Source organism: Schistocerca cancellata, chromosome 3 (genome assembly GCF_023864275.1).
Source record: "Schistocerca cancellata isolate TAMUIC-IGC-003103 chromosome 3, iqSchCanc2.1, whole genome shotgun sequence".
Lineage (NCBI taxonomy): Eukaryota > Metazoa > Arthropoda > Insecta > Orthoptera > Acrididae > Schistocerca > Schistocerca cancellata.
The window spans coordinates 74,579,561-74,594,823 of record NC_064628.1 but is presented as its reverse complement, the minus strand read 5'-3'; the positions used below and the strand labels follow the sequence as shown (position 1 = coordinate 74,594,823).

Genomic DNA, 15,263 nt, shown 5'->3' with positions numbered 1-15,263 from the left:
ACGATCGTTCACGCATACACTGTACATTGGTAGACACATCTCTGGCACATCTTAAATTCAAAACGTGAACGGCTTGTCTGGTGCCGTCAGAAATTTATCTGGAGAATGAAATGACACGCCGTCGACTCCAGCGACTAAATCAGAACTTGTCTGCATTGCGAACGCCGGCTCGAAGAATTCACTGGTCCCACCCTAAGCGTTTAAGGTCTGAGATAAAACAAGCTACAACTCTCGTTCATCTTTGATGTTTGTGGAGAGAACGCCGAAGGTTTCGATGCATGTTCAGTGCTGTTTGATTACTTACTGTGCGATTCTTGCAGCATCAACGTGATGTGCTGTTCCAATCGCATAATACTCACCCGCACACTGCCGATTAAACTCAACTTGCTCTGCAAGACGTGTAGCGACTTCCGTGGCCATCATGAACGTTGGACTTGTCTCCATTCGAACATGGATGGAATATGATACCCCATGTGGCTCGTACGATTCATTCACCCATAACCCGTACGATGTTATGCGAACAAGTCGACCAGGTATGGAATAACATATACCGAGACAGTATTCATCCCCTTTATGATCGACTGCATGCCAGAGACAGTGACTGCATTTGCCACCTCTGGAGGCTGCGCTGCGTACCAATATGGATGTTCCAGCAGATATAATCATACCATTTATTTCATATGTATAGTTTTTATAACATTTTTTAATAACTAAAAAAATTCTCATTCATTTACCCTCTTAGCTGCACATTTTTAATTAGATTACATGTTAGGATCACCCTGGATCATCTTCAGGTCTAAGTAGCCACTTCAACAACCCGTAGTGTCTACTCAAAGCCAAATATCAGAGTACTGCATGTGTCTCTACTTTCATATGTGGTTCTAGACAAGACGAGTTGCTGACGCAACTAGTTAGATTTGAAGATGATTCAGAGTGATCGAAACATGTGATCAAATTAAAAATGTGCTATTGAAATAGAACGATAAATGAGAATTATCTTCATTATGTAAACAGTTGCTGAATCTGTCAAGACTATTATGTCGACTATGGTGAGTCGCGAATGAATTGGAAATCTGTTCTTTGTTGATCTATTTCTTTTCCTGGCGGTGTATATATTGGTCACTTCTTCATTAAAATTAAGGACCTTCACGGTGTTGAATCATCCTAGCTTTATCCTCTATGTAACTGCTGATAGAGAACCAAGTGGAGCACTGTCCAGTCATTAATAACGGTGATGCAAAAAAGAAGCCGCTACTTCAGTTAACTTCTCGTCGAAATGAGACTGAGAAGACGAATATGCCCCTTTATGAGCGGAAAAACCATACATTTACTGATGGAGATATGGCGTCATCTGTTTATCAGTCACATACACAGGAAGCTGAACTACACTACTGGCCATTAAAATTGTTACACCACGAAGATGATGTGCTACAGACGCGAAATTTAACCGACATGAAGAAGCTGCTGTGATGTGCAAATGATTAGCTTTTCAGAGCATTCACACAAGGTTGGCGCCCGTGGCGACACCTAAAACGTGCTGACATGAGGAAAGTTTCTAATCGCTTTCTCATACACAAACATCAGTCGACCGGTGTTGCCTGGTGAAACGTTGCTGTGATGCCTCGTCTAAGGAGGAGAAATGCGTACCATCACGTTTCCGACTTTGATAAAGTTCGGATTGTAGTCTATCGCGATTAAGGTTTATCGTATCACGACAGTGCTGCTCGCGTTAGTCGAGATCCAATGACTGTTCGCAGGATATGGAATCGGTGGGTTCAGGAGGGTAATACGGAACGCCGTGCTGGATCCCAACGGCCTCGTATCACTAGCAGTGGAGATGACAGGCATCTTATCCGCATGGCTGTAACGGATCGTGCAGCCACGTCTCGATCCGTGAGTGAAGAGATGGGGACGTTTGCAAGACAACAACCATCTGCACGAACAGTTCGACGACGTTTGCAGCAGCATGGACTATCATATCGGAGACCATGGCTGCGGTTACCCTTGACGCTGCTTCACAGACAGGAGCGCCTGCGATGGTGTACTCAACGACGAACCTGGGTGGACGTATGGCAAAACGTCATTTTTTTTCGGATGAATCCAGGTTCTGTTTACAGCATCATGATGGTCGCATCCGTGTTTGGTGACATCGCGGTGAACTCACATTGGAAGCGTGTATTCGTCATCGCCATACTGGCGCATCACCCAGCGTGATGGTATGGGGGTCATTGGTTACACGTCTCGCTCACCTCTTGTTCGCATTGACGGCACTTTGAACAGTGGACGTTACATTTCAGATGTGTTACGACCCGTAGCTCTACCCTTCATTCGACCCCTGCGAAACCTTACATTTCAGCAGGATAATGCACGACCGCACGTTGCAGGTCCTGTGCTGGCCTTTCTGGATACAGAAAATGTTCGACTGCTGCCCTGGCCAGCACATTCTCGAGATCTCACACCAATTGAAAACGTCTGGTCAATGGTGGCCTAGCAACTGTCTCGTCACAATACGCCAGTCACTGCTCTTGATGAACTGTGGTATCGTGTTGAAGCTGCATGGGCAGCTGTACCTGTACACGCCATCCAAGCTCTGTTTGACTAAATGCCCGGCGTATCAAGGCCGTTATTACGGCCAGAGGTTGTTGTTCTGGGTACTGATTTCTCAGGATGTATGCACCCAAATTGCGTGAAAATGTAATCACATGTCACTTCTAGTATAATGTATTTGTCTAATGAATAACCGTTTATCATCTGCATTTCTTCTTGGTGTAGCAATTTCACCGGCCAATAGTGTAGATATGAACTGGTGTATCTTGATCAAGTTCTGTTAATGGAGAGAACAAAACTGTGTTCATTTGCAAAAACTACATTTATTTATAAATAACTTTGTACAAATACATATGAGGTGTGTTTCATAAATAGCTACACGCGTCCGTCGGTCAGTCTCGGAGGGTCAGCAAGGCTGAGGGTCAGCCCAGGTGGTGTCCGGCCTTGAGCGCCAGGATGCTGGGGGCGGCCAGACCGGCCCCCGCGTAGCCCAGGCCGGCGGGACCGTACGCTCCGGCCCCCGCGTAGCCGGCGGCGGCGGCGCCTGCGTAGGCCGCGCCGGCGTAGCCCGCGTAGGCGGCGCCGCTGGCGGCGTCGGCGGCGTTGACGGCGGCGTCGCGGGCGCGCGTCTCGGCCACGTAGGTGAGGTGCGCCTTGCGCGCGGCCGCCACCTCGGGGGTGTCGAAAGGCACGCCGCCGGGTCCGATCACGATGTTGGCCGGCGCGAAGTGGTGGGCGGCCGCGTAGCCGCCGTAGGCCGCAGGTCCGGCGTAGCCCGCGCCCAGGAAGCCGGGGGCGGCGCCCAGGAAGCCGGGCCTGGCCATGGCGGCGGCCAGCAGGCAGCTCAGCACCGTCTGGGGGCAACAACAGGCCAGTTGATCGACTAATGCGTGCAGACTGGTACACTTGTGTCTAGTAGATGTTAACTGCACACAAACAAGCGTACAAGTTTCAAACGCAACAACTGCTCCAAGAGAACACTATACGAGGTGTGGCTAGAAGAAAACCGGACTAGTACTGGTGAAACAATAAAACGAATGCAATAAGGCTGAAAGTCGCGTGGCCTGTCACGTGACTCTCGCTCCGCCTACTGCTCGAGTTTCATCTGCCTCCTGCACTCAGTCTGCCCGTGGCGTCTGTTTTAAGTAGTTGACGTTTTGTCTGTGCGTCGGAAAATGTTGAGTGTACAGAAAGAACAGAGTGTTAACATCAAATTTTGTTTCAAACTAGGAAAATCTGCAAGTGAAACGTTTGTAATGTTGCAACAAGTCTACGGCGATGATTGTTTATCGCAAACACAGGTGTTTGAGTGGTTTAAACGATTTAAAGATGGCCGCGAAGACACCTGTGATGACACTCGCACTGGCAGACCATTGTCAGCAAAAACTGATGCAAACATTGAAAAAATCGGTAAACTTGTTCGACAAGATCGCCGTTTAACAATCAGAGCAGTGTCTGAGTTAACAGGAGTTGACAAGGAAAGTGTTAGGCAGATTCTTCATGAAAGTTTCAACATGAACAAAGTGTGTTTAAAAATGGTTCCAAAGTGTCTCACAATTGAACAGAAGGAACGCCGAAGAATGATTTGTTCTGACATCCTGGAAAACATTGAAAGTGATCCCACCTTCTTACAAAATGTTATTACTTGCGATGAATCGTGGTTTTTTACTTACGATCCCGAAACTAAACGCCAATCGATGCATTGGAAAACTCCTGGTTCTCCACGACAAAAAAAAGCACGAATGTCAAAATCGAAATTCAAGGCAATGATGATTGTTTTTTTTGACATCAAAGGGATTGTGCACATTGATTGGGTACCAGAGGGACAAACAGTGAATCAGCATTACTACATTAGCGTCCTGGCTACCCTACGTGAGCGAGTACGGAGAAAAGGGAACGATTTGTGGAGAAAAAAGTCATGGAACCTTCACCAAGACAATGCCTCAGCTCACAGCGCGTTGTCAGTGAAGATGTTTTTGGCAAAACACAACATTCCCATCTTAGATCATCCACCCTACTCACCTGATTTGGCCCCCTGTGACTTTTTTCTTTTCCCTAAAGTCAAGTCAGCTTTGAAAGGAACTAGATTTGAGACTGTTGAAGCAGTAAAAGAAAAAGCGACGGAAGTAATGTATGGACTTACCGAAAATGATCTGCAGCATTGCTATGAACACTGGAAAATTCGTATGGAGCGGTGTAGAGACCGAGGAGGAGAGTACATTGAAGGAGATAACATGAAATTGTAAATAATTGTAAATAAATGTTTTTTCCAGCATCAGTCCGGTTTTTTTCTAGCCGCACCTCGTACTTTCACCTCTGAATCTAAGCAGTGCACGTACTCAGCTTGAGTGTATTCTGTATCAGGAAATTGGAGGAATAGATGTAAAGAAGATTAGGGTCTTACATCCCATAGATATCGAGGTAATTAGAAACAGAGTCGAATGGTTTCTAGAACAGGGAAAGAAATCAACCTTGCTCTTCCAGGGGCCCATCCCAGCAATTGCCTACAGCAGTTTGGGGAAATTACGGAAAACCTAAATCTGAATGATCGGACGCGGGTCTGAACCACCGACCTCCCGACTGCCAGTCTAAATGATCCGGCGAAACGCCATGCGCTGGCACGACGACGAGAAAGTTAGAGCAGGCAGGGCTGTGAGACGACGTTAGCCAATAGTACACCAGGCCGACAAAGAGGCAGTAGCGCCATCTACACGAAGAGGAAGTAAGCGCCGCGGCGCATGGCCACGGCCCAGTTGAAGACAGAAATGATAATTAAATCAAGACCCTAAGCTGTCGACAGGCGTTGATATACATCAACGATGACGGTGGAAAATGTGTGCCCAGCCCGGGACTCGAACCCGGGATCTCTTACTTACATGGTAGACGCTCTATCCATCTTCTGTTTTTTTTCATGTTGTTCGTTGTTGACCGTTGTGTTTAGTCGTTGCGGACGTCATATCACATCCGTTCAAGTTCGTTTGTCCATCTTCCACTCAGTTTTCTTATTACAGAGACCAACCAGCTCTCTGACCGAACACGCTGAGGTACCGTGCCGGCAATCTGAGCCAGCGAGGGTCCAGAGGATAGTGGGACTGCAGGGATTTATCCATTGCACATTCCCCATGAAATCCACATTCTCAGCTTAATGTCCACACACTACATTCGTAGTGCCCCTGCCCATTACACTCGTTACTCGCGGCAGAAAATCTTACCGAGTCCCGTAAGGACAGATACCATCTTCATATAGTTAAGGCTAACCGGCCATTGACCTTCTTCTGCTGTTCTGGATGCGCTCGCATTGCCTGAACTCTTACGGGACTCGGTAAGATTGTCTGCCGCAAGTAATGATTGTAATGGGCAGAGGCATTACGATTGCAGTGTGTAGACATTAAGTTGGGAATCTGGGTCTCACAGGGAATGTGCCAGGTATAAATTCCTGCAGTCGCGCTGTCCTCTGTGCCCTCGGTGGCTCAGATGGATAGAGCGTCTGCCATGTAAGTAGGAGATACCGGGGTCAATTCCCGGTCGGGGCACACATTTTCAATTGTCTCCATTGATGTATATCAGCGCCTGTCTACAGCTTAGGGTCTTGATTTAATTATCATTTTATTCTAAGAGAATTGCATCGTCACCGGAGGTATCTGTTCTTTCGGACATGTCAGAAAGTACAGATACCATGTACATACAATTGAAGACTAGCCGTTTTACTAACGCTACAGCAGCGATTTATCATGTGTATTGTCTCGCTTGTGTTGGAAATTGAGTATACTGAAGAGACTGCTTATGTTCAATGTTGCAATTTGCTTGCGACATCCCACTGCAATCTCTCAACGTTAAGTATTGTCGTTTATCTTACTGTAATAAAAATCTAGTAATACGATTTGCTTGAATTGTAGTCTTGCGATCCGAGAAAGCAGGTTTCCTAGGCACCCTATATTAGACAAGTGGGCTCGGCACAACACTAACCTCTGCGCCACCTCATTCGATTTGGATGAGAAGCTGCGACTGTAAAATAACTGAACTTAACCCCTCCCGAACAGGCCATGAAGGCCCAACGGCACCGACCGGCCGCCATGTCATCATCATCCTACAGGCGTCACTGGATACGGATATGGAGGGTCATGTGGGCAGCACACTGTTCTCCCGGCCGTATGTCAGTTTCCGAGACCGGAGACGCTATTTGTCAATCAAGCAGCGCCTCAGTTTGCCTCACAAGGGCTGAGTGCACCCCGCTTGCCAACAGCGCTCGGCAGGCCGTGTGGTCACCCATCCAAATGCTAGCCCAGCCAGACAGCGCTTAACTTCGGTCTGACGGGAACCGGTGTTACCACTGCGGAAAGGCCGTTGGCCAACTGTAAAATAGATGTACATCTAAATGAGTCAGTGTGTATTGTAACTGCAATAATGATACAAATCTTAGCTTCATGCCCTCATAAGCATTGATTCCCAAGACTTTGACCTATTTCATTGCTATTTTGTTTTATTTTAGCCATCAGTCGTCTGATTGCGACCCATGACGTCAATCATAGGCTGGGTGTATTACAATCTCCTTCTTCCCCCACTGATTTTACCTTCAACAGGTCTCTCTAGTACTATGGTATATTTTCCCTGAGGTTGTTAAAGGTGTCCTATCATCCAGTCTCTTCTTCTTGCCAACGATAACTGGCCACAATTAGAGACAGCTTCCTTACACCCATGAATGCTTCGAACACTGTATTGGCTAGGGCTCCACAGTCCTACCTGAAGTTCTACGGTTGTGTGAGGGATTATAATAGAGTTGGACAGAAAAATTGGACCATTTTAGGTTTTGCAGAGTTTAAGGTACACGATGGCCTTTTTCTCCATTCAAATTAGTACTCGACTAGAACAAATAACGTTGGGTAACGGAATCAGATTTTCACTCTGCAGCGGAGTGTGCGCTGATATGAAACTTCGTGGCAGACTAAAACTGTGTGCCAGACCGAGACTCGAACTCGGGACCTTTGCTTTTCGCGTGCAAGTGCTCTACCAACGGAGCTACCCAAGCACGACTCACACCACGTCCTCACAGTTTTACTTCTGCCAGTACCTCGTCTCCTACCTTCCAAACTTTACAGAAGCTCTCCTGCGACCCTTGCTGAACTAGCACCCGTGAAAGACAGGATATTGCGGAGAAATGGCTTAGCCACAGCCTGGGGGATGTTTCCAGAATGAGATTTTCACTCTGCAGCGGAGCGTGCGCTGATATGAAACTTCCTGGCAGATTATAAATAAGTGCCGGACCGAGAGTCGAAATCGGGACCTTTGCCTTTCGCGGTTAAGTGCTCTGCTGCATTGCCCGCGAAAGGCGAAGGTCCCGAGTTCGAGTCTCGGTCCGGCACACAGTTTTAATCTGCCAGGAAGTTTCAACGTATAGTGACATTTAAGCTCCAAATCTAAGAAGTTATATGTTAACGTTGTTTTGGCGCCCGTTTGCTCACGTTTATTGTTACTTCATCAAATGGTCAGAAAAGGACGCAGAAAGAAAAGAGTGTTTTTAGTGAGCGCGCACTGGTATATCATTATTGAAGGATCGAAATTAGTCTTTGTGAACATTAATCTCACACATTACGTACATTCATTTGTACTGTGGGTACCATAGCACGCATGGATTGCCACAGTGGAAATAGTGAAGTAGTTGTCCTAATAGCCGGCCGGAGTGGCCGTGCGGTTCTAGGCGCTGCAGTCTGGAACCGAGCAACCGCAACGGTCGCAGGTTCGAATCCTGCCTCGGGCATTGATGTGTGTGATGTCCTTAGGTTAGTTAGGTTTAATTAGTTCTAAGTTCCAGGCGACTGATGACCTCAGAAGTTAAGCCGCATTGTGCTCAGAGCCATTTGAACATTTTTTTTGTCCTAATAAACAAACAAAATCGCAACATGTGGGCGTAGCGGAAATGATGTAGTGAGGGTAGCAAGTGACCGCGAAAACAGCATTGCCAAATGAAATGAGAATTATCGCGTAAAGTGTTGACCTAAACTGTGCATATGCACAACATCAGTGTGAGAGAATTGCCAGCTATTTGCATATTTCTTGAAGAAAGTAAAGAAACGTTAAAGAACAGTTTGCTGTGGGAATGTCGTCGTTCAGCGCATCTGTGTAAAAGTATAATTCGCAAGGCACGAAGGGCGTGCCCTGGGAGCAGAACCTGGCTAGTCGAAGCCGGAGCGATACTCACCAGTACTTGCATCGTGGCTGATGGACTTCCGGAGGAGGCTGCGATCGGCGACCGAATGTGCCTCAGCCGGCTCGGCGCGGCGTATTTATAGTGGGCGCCGCTGGTGGGTGCATCGCGGGAAAGTGAGAATCGGGAAATATGACGCCTTCATCGTGGGCGCAGGTCTTCAGGTGTTGGGCAGGGCGCGAGTACCTGCCCTCCGCGTCACTCAGTGAACTGGCCTTGGCATTTCGAGCGCTGGAGCGGCCCCTCTCGCCTTGCTGCTCCAGAGAATACCGGGCGGTGCCATCCAGACGACGGTCTAGCCTCCATCTTCGTTCTCAGTTTGTTTCGACTTACAGACACTATTCATTTTTTACAATAGTTTTGTTTTGTAACTGGGTGTTGTTGTGTCGTCTTCATCATCATTCACCCCCATTACGGTCGGAGGAAGCCAATGGCAAACCACCTCCGCTAGGACCTTGCCTGATTTGGCGGTGCGGGTTTCCCGCATCGTCCCCTACGCTCCTCGGAGCATTGGACCTCATCATCATTGATTTATAAACTTCAAAAACGGTTAGTTTCAGATTTGTTAAACCCCTATATTTTCATCATATCTACATTTTTGGGGGTTCCACACCTCAGTCGGTAAAATCGGAGACCTTATAGGATCTCTCGCCCGTAATCTATCTGTTCGACTGATAAGAAACATTTTTCTCTGGAAGGGCAAGACCCACTAGTTGAAACTTGATTCGTGTACTAAGGTCCACGGCCACTTGGCGATGTAAATAATTTCAGTTTCTAAGTCAATGCAATCAAAAGATACGTCTGTGTTCATCACATACTCGGAAATTCACTCACCGAATCCTAAGGATGAGCTATTTTTATACATGTGGTGTCTGGAAACCGAGAGATTGTGGGATAGGGTCTCAGCGTGACCACGGATTTTTCATATATATATATATAAAACGATAAAGCTTGTGCCTGAAAGTCGAGGCAACGAATCTCGCTCGGGCCATGGATTTTTGAGCCATCGCTTAAACCTAGCCTGCACCTCTCAACAATGTAAGGAGTTGCCAGAAACGACACGTGGTTTGAATTCCACGTTTAACCTTTGGTCCCTTTTCCACGTATAGATAACTGGTGTCGGTTAGGGACACGCAAGTCGCCGAAATGGCGTCGAGTAGAAAGACTTTCACCGAGCCATTGAGCCACATCAGATTATTATTATTTATTATTATTATTATTATTATTATTATCTTCTTTCCTTTCTCAGGTCTTAGGTCTGGTTAGAAATGGAAAGTGACGCGGACCTTGATCATGCGTGACTTCCTTTTAACTGTACGGTATATGTTACACTGCGTTTAGGAACTTTCAGGTAATTGAACATGTATCAATAATTACAGATTTCTGTAGTTGTATATATAAGTTTGGATGTAGCTGTATTGCGTTGATGTACTGGTGGATATCGCGTGGTATGGCTCTTGTAGTTGAAAGTATAATTGGTATAATGTCCACTTTATCCTGATGCCACATGTCATTGACTTCCTCAGCCAGTTGGATGTATTTTTCAATTTTTTTCTCCTGTTTTCTTCTGTATATTTGCTGTATTGGGTATGGATATTTCAATTAGTTGTGTTAATTTCTTCTTCTTATTGGTGAGTATGATGTCAGGTTTATTATGTGGTGTTGTTTTATCTGTTATAATGGTTCTGTTCCAGTATAATTTGTATTTATCATTCTCCAGTACATTTTTTGGTGCATACTTGTATGTGGGAACGTGTTGTTTTATAAGTTTATGTTGTAGGGCAAGCTGTTGATGTATTATTTTTGCTACATTGTCATGTATTCTGGGGTATTCTGTATTTGCTAGTATTGTACATCCGCTTGTGATGTGATCTACTGTTTCTATTTGTTGTTTGCAAAGTCTGCATTTATCTGTTGTGGTATTGGGCTCTTTAATAATATGCTTGCTGTAATATCTGGTGTTTATTGTTTGATCCTGTATTGCAATCATGAATCCTTCCCTCTCACTGCATATATTGTCTTTTCTTAGTCATGTGTTGGATGCATCTTGATCTATGTGTGGCTGTGTTAGATGATACGGGTGCTTGCCATGTAGTGTTTTCTTTTTCCAATTTACTTTCTTCGAATCTGTTGATGTTATGTGATCTAAAGGGTTGTAGAAGTGGTTATGAAATTGCAGTGGTGTAGCAGATGTATTTATATGAGTGATTGATTTGTATATTTTGCTGGTTTCTGCACGTTCTAGAAATTGTCTACCTGTCCATAATGTAGGTTTCTTACATCGATAAATCCCCTTCCTCCTTCCTTTCTGCTTAATGTGAATCTTTCTGTTGCTGAATGTATGTGATGTATTCTATATTTGTGGCATTGTGATCGTGTAAGGGTATTGAGTGCTTCTAGGTCTGTGTCACTCCATTTCACTACTCCAAATGAGTAGGTCAATATTGATATAGCATAAGAATTTACAGCTTTTGCCTTGTTTCTTGCTGTCAATTCTGTTTTCAGTATTTTTGTTAGTCTTTGTCTATATTTTTCTTTTAGTTCTTCTTTAATATTTGTATTATCTATTCCAATTTTTTGTCTGTATCCTAGATATTTGTGGGCATCTGTTTTTTCCATCGCTTCTATACAAACGCTGTGGTTATCCAATATGTAATCTTCTTGTTTAGTGTGTTTTCCCTTGACTCTGCTATTTTTCTTACATTTGTCTGTTCCAAAAGCCATATTTATATCATTGCTGAATATTTCTGTTATCTTTAGTAATTGGTTGAGTTGTTGATTTGTTGCTGCCAGTAGTTTTAGATCATCCATGTATAGCAAATGTGTGATTTTGTGTGGGTATGTTCCAGTAATATTGTATCCATAATTTGTATTATTTAGCATGTTGAATAGTGGGTTCAGAGCAAGGCAGAACCAGAAAGGACTTAATGAGCCTCCTTGGTATATTCCACGCTTAACCTGTATTGGCTGTGATGTGATATTATTTGAATTTGTTTGGATATTAAGTGTGGTTTTCCAATTTTTCATTACTATGTTTAGGAACTGTATCAATTTAGGATCTACTTTGTATATTTCCAATATTTGTAGTAACCATGAGTGGGGTACACTATCAAAAGCTTTTTGGTAATCAATGTATGAGTAGTGTAGCGACCTTTCTTTAGTTTTAGCTTGATATGTCACCTCTGCATCTATTATCAGTTGCTCTTTACATCCTCATGCTCCTTTGCTACAGCATTTTTGTTCCTCATTTATAATTTTGTTCTGTGTTGTATGTGTCATTAATTTCTGTGTAATGACTGAAGTTAATATTATGTATATCGTTGGTAGGCATGTTATGGGGCGATATTTAGCTGGGTTTGCTGTGTCTGCTTGATCTTTAGGTTTCAGATAAGTTATTCCATGTGTAAGTGTATCAGGGAATGTGTATGGGTCTGCAATGTAACTGTTAAATAATTTAGTTAGATTTGAATGTGTTGAGGTGAACTTCTTTAGCCAGAAATTTGCTATTTTATCTTTTCAGGGGCTTTCCAATTGTGAGTAGAATTAATTGCTTGGGTGACTTCATGCTGCAAAATTATCACTTCAGGCATTTGTGGTATCATCTTGTAAGTGTCTGTTTCTGCTTGTATCCACCGTGCATGCCTGTTATGTTGTACTGGGTTTGACCATATGTTGCTCCAGAAGTGTTCCATGTCTGTTATGTTTGGTGGATTGTCTATTTTAATGTGTGTGTTATCTATTGTCTGGTAATAAAATTTCTTTTGGTTTGTGTTGAATGTTTGGTTTTGTTTCCTTCTGTTTTCACTTTTTTTGTATATTCTAAGTCGTTTGGCCAATGCTTTTAATTTCTGCTTCTTTTCATCTAATTGCTCTATCGCTTCTTGTTGTGAGATTTTACCTAACCTTTCTCGTTTTTTTCTGACATTTCATTTCTTATAAATTGTGTTAGCTGTCCTATGTCTTTTCTCAGTTTTTCTATTCTGATCTGTAGCCTGTGTTGCCATGCTGGTTTTGTGGGTTTCTTCTGTGTGTTGGTTGGTTCTGATCTCTGCCTAGTGTGTATATTTAGTGTAGTGAGAGCTCCTATATAGACCAGTAGTTGTAACTCTTCCATAGTTGTGTTTTCATTTATTTTGTTGTGTATGATTGTGTTGATAGTTTTTATTGTTGTTTCGACTTGCGGGTTGTTTGGCGGTCTATGCAAGAATGGTCTAATGTCTGTATTTGTGTCTTTGTACTCTATATATGTCAGCTGAAATTTTTCTTCTATATCTAACATGTGTGTCACTTCGTGTTCTATGTGTGCTTGTTCTGGTGGCTGTCTTAAGATTTCGTTTTCCTCTGATTGTTTAATTGATGCGTGTTGTTCTTTGTTTGTTTGCTCTAGGATGTTTGAGTCCATTTCTGTATTTTCTTCCTCTTCTGATTGCACATTATTTTGTTCCAGTATTTGTTGTACTTGCTGTTTGATGTTTTCTAATTCTGACTGGGGTATCCTGTTATTTTTTATTATTACACGGATCTGATCAGCTAGTCGTTGTTCTGTTAAAAATTTTAATTCTGGGTATCTGTTAATAAATGTTGGGTATACTTGTGATCTGTATCCAGTTGTGTTGGTTCCTAGGTTTGTTGCTTGGTAATAACAGAACATGAGGTGTCGATTAACTTCATCTGACCATCTCATCCTCTGTCTTTGTTTTCCTTCTATGGTGGTTGCCGGAAGCATATCCTGCAAAACACATCTATTTGGATTTAAATCATTTTCCAGTTGGCTAGCAGTGTCGTTACCATTGTGGGCGGGCATAGGGTTCAAGAGTCGTCCCCGACCATGACGGCGCTTGTCCGAGGCTTCTTTAGTTCTGTCCTGAACCAACTAATCACACTAAAAGGGGGATTAGCCCTATTAGTGGTTTGTTCTTTTCGTCGCCTTTTACGACTGGCAGAACATACCGGAGGCTTATTCTTTTCCCGGGCCTCCGCGGGGTTTCTTATTATTATTATTATTAGTATTAATATTAACTATACGCACAATTAAGTTTCTACGGAGCCATCAGAGCCCGAATTGTACCCGCATCTGTCCGATTTTTATTAATTAATTAATTTATTTATTTTAGAAGATCAGAGCTAACAGTCCCTCTCTCACATCTAAGTAGTCATTTCACATAAATTTCATTACATTTAATTACGATAATTATGGTTCCAATGGCTCTGAGCACTATGCGAGGTCATCAGTCCCTTAGAACGTAGAACTACTTAAACCTAACTAACCTAAGAACATGACACACATCCATGCCCGAGGCAGGATTCGAACCTGTGACCGTAGCGGTCTCGCGGTTCCAGACTGTAGCGAGTAGAACCGCTCGGCCACCCCGGCCGACACGATAATTGTGGTACATCTAATGTACAATATTATTACTGCAGTTCAGAAAAGTAAAAGAGACACAGCTTACACTCGCTCGTGAAAAGTGTAACAATAAAGACAAGTTGCAGGTAGGGAAATTTAAATCATGAGGTGTAGCAGCAGTGGATGAGAGAAGAGGCCTGGAAGAGGCAGAGAGAGAGAGAGAGAGAGAGACGAACGTGATAAAACATAGTTCATATGCATCTGCATCTACGTCGTTACTCTGCAATTCACACTTAAGAGCCTGCCAGAAGTTTCATCGAACCATTTTCATACTACTTCTCTACTATTCCAGTCTCGAATGGCGCGTGGGAAAAAGGAACACCTAAATCTTTGCGTTCGAGCTCTGATTTCTCTTATTTTATTGTGATGATCAATTCTCCCTACGCAGGTGGGTGTCAACGAAATATTTTCGCATTCGGAAGAAAAAGTCGGTGATTGAAATTTCGCAAATAGATCTCGCCGCAAAGAAAACCGCCGTTGCTTCAGTAGCTGCCACCCCAACTCGCGTATCATATCAGTGACACTCTCACTCCTATTGCGCGATAACTTGAAACGAACTGCCCTTCTTTGCACTTTTTCGATGTCCTCCGTCAGTCCTACCTGGTAAGGATCCCACACCGCGCAGAGTAATGAAGATTGGAGAAAAAAAAGTGGCGTCATCGACTGAGAAATGAAAATAGAACGAAGCGTAAATGGGGAGAGGCATTTCCTTTACTCTTTGGCAGAGGCGAAACTGACGAATACGTTAACTATGAGGAAACAGAATGAGTGTGACAGAAGGAACAACTTCAGCTTCTTAAAAGCATTAGAGCATATTATTGTGCTGTGACTGAGGGTCAGTTAGTTCAAGAGGCGGATAGAAAGAACAGAGAACGTTATTGCGAAAATTTTTGTCTTCTTCGCGGGATTATCTAGGGTCCTAGTTAACTTAAAATTTGTGTTTCGATTACGATGAGATTACAGATACTTAATCTCTGATGTGAGGTACTAGGGTGCATGGGCACCGAGGAACCGATGATGTGAACATAGTGTATGGTAGTGACGCACTTTGGCTGGCAGCAACATACCTAACTGCGTGTGAGTCACTGACATAATGAGACAGGTGGGTAT

At 43.9% G+C, this 15,263-nt stretch overlaps 1 protein-coding gene across 1 annotated transcript; it reads right to left on the bottom strand.

The window, feature by feature from the left end:
* Positions 1-2,864: 2,864 nt before the first annotated feature.
* Positions 2,865-8,787, bottom strand: LOC126177020 (cuticle protein 18.7-like). Its single transcript, XM_049924250.1, has 2 exons — positions 8,744-8,787; positions 2,865-3,401 (listed from the first exon to the last, which is right to left on the bottom strand). The coding sequence occupies exons 1-2, from the start codon at positions 8,753-8,755 to the stop codon at positions 2,970-2,972; spliced, it is 444 nt and encodes a 147-aa protein (XP_049780207.1). The 5' UTR covers positions 8,756-8,787; the 3' UTR covers positions 2,865-2,969.
* Between the last annotated feature and the right edge of the window lie 6,476 nt (positions 8,788-15,263).